The sequence below is a fragment of the Vombatus ursinus genome, unplaced genomic scaffold, assembly GCF_900497805.2.
Source record: "Vombatus ursinus unplaced genomic scaffold, bare-nosed wombat genome assembly UNPS02011369.1, whole genome shotgun sequence".
NCBI lineage: Eukaryota > Metazoa > Chordata > Mammalia > Diprotodontia > Vombatidae > Vombatus > Vombatus ursinus.
Genome location: NW_020951147.1, coordinates 5,723,644 through 5,730,709, shown reverse-complemented (window position 1 = coordinate 5,730,709; position 7,066 = coordinate 5,723,644). Strand labels below are relative to the sequence as shown.

At 50.8% G+C, this 7,066-nt stretch overlaps 1 protein-coding gene across 3 annotated transcripts in view; it reads left to right on the top strand.

Annotated features, from left to right (window-relative positions):
- The window catches only part of CAPN1 (calpain 1), a 26,979-nt gene that overhangs the window by 8,177 nt on the left and 11,736 nt on the right, over positions 1–7,066 (top strand). For all 3 annotated transcript variants that reach the window (XM_027856041.1, XM_027856039.1, XM_027856038.1), the window contains 5 exons: positions 1,574–1,707; positions 1,840–2,008; positions 4,553–4,636; positions 4,879–4,964; positions 6,895–6,969. In XM_027856041.1, the coding sequence (XP_027711842.1) occupies positions 1,574–1,707; positions 1,840–2,008; positions 4,553–4,636; positions 4,879–4,964; positions 6,895–6,969 (548 nt within the window). The remainder of the gene's footprint in view (positions 1–1,573; positions 1,708–1,839; positions 2,009–4,552; positions 4,637–4,878; positions 4,965–6,894; positions 6,970–7,066) is intronic.

Sequence of the window (7,066 nt, the reverse complement as noted above, 5' to 3'; positions counted from 1 at the left end):
GAACTCAGGTCCTCCTGACTGCAGGGCTGATGCTCCCTCCTTGTTTCGAAGGCTCCTACTGGCTCTGCTGCCGAAGGTCCTCCTGGGCAGTAGTCTGACTCCAGCCAGCTCTCTAGGCTGATTTCTCTTTGTTCTCCTTAATCACTATCTAGTCTAGCCGAACTAGTTTGTAATAGCCTCTCCTTGACAGCCTGGCTTGCTTAGGGCCACCCAGCTAGTAAGTGTCTAAGACTGGATTTGAACTTGGGTCTCTCTGACACAGACCTAGCCCTCTCTATCTGCTGTACCACTTAGCTGCCTGGGTGTATTGGTACCACATGCATGGGTATGGAATGCATTTGTACAAATACAAAGATAAATGTAGGTAATACATAGTAAATAAAGGTCATATTTTGGGGGGGAGAAGGACGAGGTGCCCGCCTCTTGAAGAGACTGGGAAAGGTTTCATGAAGGAGGCAGCATTTAAACTGACCTTTGAAATGAAACTAGAGCTTCGAAGGGAGGGAGTGCATCCTATGCCTCAGGGCCAGCCTATGCAAAAGACCCTGAGAGAGACTAGGGGAAAGGCCAGTTTATCTGGAGTGTCAGAAGAGCAGTCCTGAATAAAAGGCTGGGAAGGTCCGATGGAGCCAAACTTTAAATGTCAAACAGGAGGGCAGCTAGGGGGCGCCACAGTGCACAGAGTCAGGAAGACCTGAGTTCAAATCCAGCCTTAGGCACTTCCTAGTTGTATGACCCTGGGCAAGTCACTTCACCCTGTTGGCCTCTGTTTCTTCATCTATAAAATGAGCTGGAGAAGGAAATGGCAAACCACTCCATTATCTACCAAGAAAACCCCAAATGGGGTCACATTGGGTCAGACATGACTGAAAAACGACTGAACACCGGCCACAGACGAGTGTATTGAGCAGAAAGTGAGGTTCAGTCTGTGCTTTAGGAAAATCCCTATTTGTGTCTGGGTTAGGAGGCAATCATGGTAGTCTAGGTGAGAGGTGCAGAGGGCCTGAGTGGCTCACCCCCAGGCGGTGGCTGCAGAAGGCAAAGGGGGCCCATGGCAGAGATGGAGGGTGGAAACAGGGAGGCTTGCCAAATCATTGGCTTTGTGGGCTCTGGAAGTGTGAGGAGTCTTCACATCTTCCCTATGGCCCAGCACCAAGCCACGCACATAGTAGGCGCTTCACCTGTGTCTGCTGAACTGAATAGATTCAAGGGAGAGAAGCCAGGTCACAACAGACCACATGTGGTTATGAGGGTTTGCGGGAGGTTCTGGTCTCCACGGGGGGGGGGGGGGGGGAGAAGTGGAACTGAGAGCCAAGATGTGGCTGTTAACAGAATTCATAGCAGCCAGGGCTGAATCACGGATGACTCTGATAAATCTCAAGCTTGATATCTTGGGGGAAGTATTCTGGGGGTGGTGTGGGAGAGGACGGGAGGCTCATGGAGGGGAATTGCCCGGGTGAGTCTGTGGTCATTCTGTGCCAGCGTATCCTTAGGACCCATGGCCTATTGGGCAGTCAGGGATATCCAATGGGGTGGGAAGTACAGATCACCCCCCACCCCTTCTCTCCCACAGCTGTGGCAGTTTGGGGAGTGGGTCGATGTAGTTGTGGATGATCTGCTGCCTACCAAGGATGGGAAACTGGTCTTTGTGCACTCAGCCCAAGGCAATGAGTTCTGGAGTGCCCTGCTTGAGAAAGCCTATGCCAAGTAAGTCCCTCCCCTCCCAGCCCAGGAGCCCTGGACCCTGCCAGGGGCTCTCCCTGATCCAAGCTGGACCCATCCCTGGACACCACGGGTACCAATGACTTACGAGCCGTGCGTGTCTGTCTTGTCCCCCAGGGTGAATGGTAGCTATGAAGCCCTTTCTGGGGGTAGCACCTCCGAGGGCTTTGAAGACTTCACTGGAGGCGTGACAGAATGGTTTGATCTCAGGAAGCCCCCTTCTGATCTCTACCACATCATTCTGAAGGCCCTGGAACGGGGGTCCCTGCTGGGCTGTTCCATCGATGTGAGTAACCGGGGCTGCCCTCATGTGTCTGCTTGCTCCCTTTCTGACTTTTCCTACCTCTCAGTTCTTACTCCTTTCAGACCCATTTTTTCCCAATGTGTTTTATTTTTCAAATAACAAGCATTTGTTTTCTTTCTCAAGCTCCCTTCTCCCCATTGAAAAGAAAAGAAAAACAAAGCACTTGTAACAAATGTGCACAAACAAGCAGACACACGTTCCCACGCTGTCCACATCCAACCCTTTCCTCCTTTGGATGCCTTCAGAACCGCTGAAGATCCATCGGCTTTCTTGGCTGTACCTGGCAGTCCCCAGGCCCCTCAGACCCCTTTCCATGAGCTGCTGTCTATTCTGCCCCATCCCCCCCATCTGCTACTTGTGAACCTGATTCTTTGAACCTTAGACTTTACTTATATTCCTTTTACATTTTGTTTTATGCTGTTAGACCAGATTTTCTAGCCTGTCAAAATAATTTTGGATCGTATCTGTACTCTAGCCTGTTAGCCGGCCCTCCCAGTTTTGTGTCCTCTGCAGATTTAAAGAGCATTTCACCTGTGCCTTCATCCAGAAACCTCAAGTGACCCTGGGGACGCCCTCTTGCAACCTGACCTAGATTCACTAATGACTATCCTTAGGGTAGTATCTATTGGGTTCCTAGTGTCCCTTCTTTCCTTCTTCGTCTTTTCCTACAAGCTTCTCTGATTTGCTCATATTCCTCATTTATTTCTTCCTGGCCAATAATGTGCCATTACATTCCTAAACATATATGTGTGTGTATATATATGTCCTACACACACACACACATATATCCACACACACACACACACACACATATCCTTACACACACATACATATATGTATATATATCCTCACACACACACATATATCCTTACACACACATCCATATATATATATATCCTTACACACATACACACACACACACACACATTTTTTTTAAGTCACTTCCTTGCCAATGGGTGGGTGCTCCCTTTATTTCCAGTTGAGGCTGTTGCAAACATTACGATTGTATCGGCCCTTCGTTTCTGTCCGTGGCTTCCTTTGATGCCTGCTCTTTCGATCCCAAGTTCAGTCACTTTTCTTGGACATCTCTACCTACGGAGCCAGAACGTTAGCCCTTCATACAGCCTCCCCACCAGGGCACATGTGTGTCTGTCTTCCTCCAAGCCCCGCTGCCCCTGAGGGCGGCCCTTTTCTGGCTTCCTTGCCAATCTGCTGGGTGCGAGGCACAGCCAGGGAGTTGTTTTCAACGTGCCTTTCTCTTACTGGTCATGATTTGGTGCATGTGTTCATGGAATTGTTGAGAGCTTCATTGTTTTGGGTCTTTTTTTTTTTTTTGGTAAATGGGGACATTTGCCCCTTCATAGTCCTGTGGCTCTGCCGTGTTCTGTGTCCCCTTTCCCATATCACCCACCAGTGACTCAGGGATGGTGGCTCAAGGATGTGCTGTGTCTTGGTGCATTTTCCAGGGGCAGAGGGTTGCTCTGTTTCTATCTTTTTACCTGTCTTGGGTCACAAATCCCTATTAGCCATTTCCGTCCTGTCCTTCCCAGTTCAGATATCATTCTTCGTGGCAGGGAAAAAAATAAAGTATATGTTAAAAACAACAACAACTAAAGCAAAATAAAGACTTGAGTAGGCCCTGCTTCCATTCTGATGTTGGTTACCTAGAACAGTGTTCCAGTCTCTTTGACCCTTCTCTTTCCCTAATATACCTTAAAAAACAAACCAATCTCTTTTCGTTTTTCTTAGATTTACTTACTAGACTCAGCTCCTTCTAAGCGTTAACACCCCCCCCCCCCACCCAGTATGTAAGCTTGTGCCAGGCTTTTGGACATTCATCCTGTTACTTGACCTGGGTTCTGTCCTCTGTGTGTGGCTCACAAGCCTCCACGCAGCTCCCTGTGCAGCCACACCAGCCTCTTTGGACAGTTCCTTTTCTGTGTTGTCAGAATAATTTTTCTTTGTCTCTTCAGAATTTCCTTCCAGTCTTTGGCACCCTCCCTAGCCCTTTGAAATCCCCAAACTCAGAGTGCTTGCCAGGCTGTGCCCAGCCCTGCCCAGTTTTCATCTCCTCTAGCATGAGTTCCAAGATGAAAAGTTTACTTTCCCCCAAGGTTCCCCCAAGATTTCTGTTTCAACAACCAAGTCATCCTTATAGCCAGGCCCACAATAGCAATAGAGTAGTTCTTGTGGCTTCCTCTACCTTTCGAAGGAGGGAATGATCATTAAGGCAGAGAGACAAAGTGAGAGAGAGAGAGAGAGAGAGAGAGAGAGAGAGAGAGAGAGAGAGGCAGAGAGAAAGAGTGACCCTCAGCAGGTATTTAGAAGACTGGATTCTTCAGTGAAGCCACAGGCTCCTAGAATATCAGAACTGCGAGGGCCTGTAGATTCTATCTAGCTCAATCCGCTTTGGCCTCCCTCCTTTCCTTCCCAGCCCGGTCCTCATGGAGCTGAGGGCAGTGGGTGAGGAGTTGGGGCGGGGGCCGGCAGCATTTGAGAGAGGTATCCTCCCTTTGCCATACCTAGATCACCAGCGTGTTTGACATGGAAGCAGTCACCTTCAAGAAGCTGGTGAAGGGCCATGCCTACTCCGTCACTGGTGCCCAGCAGGTAGCACCAACCCTGGGGAGGGGCAGGGAGACTGGGTGGGATTCCCGCTCTAGCCAGGGCTGGGTTTGGAGAACGCTCTGGGAGCAGTCTCCCAATTCTTTCTAATGGAGACAGGTGGGGCCACTCTCTTGGGGTCTGTGTGTCTTGTCTGGTTAGTGGGAAGGAGTGGTGATTGGAGGCTGGGGGGAGGCTCACTCGGGAGGGGAGGCGGGGGCTGTGCTGAGTGGGGCTCTGGTTTCCAGGTAAACTGTCGGGGCCGCTCAGTGAACCTGATTCGAATGCGGAACCCGTGGGGTGAGGTGGAGTGGACGGGGCCTTGGAGTGACAGGTAGGGACTAATGGATCCCACAGGGCCAGGTTACCTGGTTCACATGGCTGTGGTGGCTTCCTTGCCACTCCCTGCCCATCCCAGAGAGCTTCCTAAAATCCTTAGTCTTGGCCACGTTCATTCATTCCTTTGATGAACACTTAGTGTGCACCGCCTTTGTGCAGAGCCCTGAGCTGGGTTTTGAAAGAGATCTAAGGTTTAGCTAAGATCTGCTCACTGCCTTCAGAGAGCTCCTAGTTTCATGGGGGATAAGACACAGGCATTATTTTCTTTATATTGTTATGAGCTCAACAAATGTAAACGTACGAACATTTTCCTGTTTCCTATGTGACTGTGGATCTCCCACATACAGCTTGAGTTTTAAGACCATTACGATTTAACAGGGTGGTCGGGTGCTGCCTTGCTCGTCCGTGCCACTGAGTCCACGCTATAACTTTGTCTTTGTTCCTCTCTCCCTGCCCCCAGCCCTGCGTCTAACGCACACATCTGACGCACGTAAGAAATGCTTGTTGGATTAGGACTGCTTGGAGGGTAACAGAAACATGGGTATCACTGGCCCCTTTGTACAGCAGTTACAGAGATAAAACACCTGGCCTGGTGGCCTACAGTGGGGAGTAGAGCACTGGACTGGGAGTCATATGACCAGGGCAAGTCACTTTTTGTCTCTGAGACTCAATTACCTTATCTATAAATGGGAGCTAGGAGTGGCTAGGTGTCACAGTGGATAGAGAGCCTGAAGTCAAGAAGACTCTCTGGCCTCAGACACTTCCTAGCTGTGTGACCTTGGGCAAGTCACATCACCCTGTTTGCCTCAGTTTCCTCATCTGTAAAATGAGCTGGAGAAGGATCCCCGAATGGGGTCATGAGGAATCCGACGTGACTGAAGGACAGCCACAACAAATGGGGATCGTCACAGCCAGAGCTCTTGTGGCCGGTGCTCTGTGAAGGTCAGCTGTCATACTTGCTCATCGGCAGCGGAGCGCGTGCCCAGAAAGGGACGGTTTTGGGAGCTGACCAGGTTGGCCAGCGGAGGCTGACTCCTTTGGGCCCTAGCAGCTCTCAAAGACCATCCACGGAGGCAGGGAGGGCCTGTGACTCCCACCAGCAGGGGGGACTTCCAGGGATGAGGCCCAGGATCTCTGATTCTTCATGCACGCTGACAACATACTTTTCCATGGGTATTTTTCTCAGTGCGTTTGTCAGCCGCCTCTCGTTGTCGTTGAGCCATTTTCAGTCCCATCCCACTCTCTGTGTCTCTGTTTGGAGTTTTCTTAGCAAAAATACTGGAGTGGTTTGCTATTTCCTTCTCCAGCTCATTTTGCAGATGAGGAAACTGAGGCAAACAGGGTGAAGTGACTTCCCCTGGGTCACACAGCTAGTAAATGTCAGAGGCTGGATTTGAACTCAACTCTTCCTGACTTTAGGCCTGACGCTATCCACTCAGCCACCTAGCTAGCTCTCTCTCTACTTGCCCCTAACCCCCAACCCTAGATCCCTCCTGGGAGAGTCTGAGCCCTATCTTGGCCTGGTTGGAGGGCAGGGACTGGAGACTAATCTTGGGGCTTGTGGGTGGATGCTCGCCCTTGCTTGGACTGGGGTCACTCAGGTAAGTAGGGGCTGTGATTTTAGAGCGGTGCCTACCGGGCCAGCCAGCCCATAGGCCTGGTGATGCTGGGACTGGAGCTTTACCCTATTTCATGGGCTCCAGCAGAAAAGGGTCCTGAACAGCTACAGGGGGTTGGCCTTGGGTGCCTTTTTTTTTTCTTTTTGATGAGGCAATAGGGGTTAAGTGACCTGCCCAGGGTCACACAGCTAGTCAGTGTCAAGTGTCTGAGGTCCTCCTGACTCCAAGACCGGAGCTCTATGCACTGCATCACCTAGCTGCCCCACTGTGTGCCTTTCTGACCCTCTGCCTGGGAACTTCTTTCAGTTCCTCTGAGTGGAACCAGATAGACCCCTCCCACAGGCAGCAGCTCCAAATCAAGATGGAGGATGGGGAGTTCTGGTAAGTATAATGGGAAGAGAGGTAAGCGCCTGAGCCTGGGTCCCAGGAGACCCCCTCCCCAGCCACTTTGGACTCTCTCAGAAGGCCCCCTCCCCAG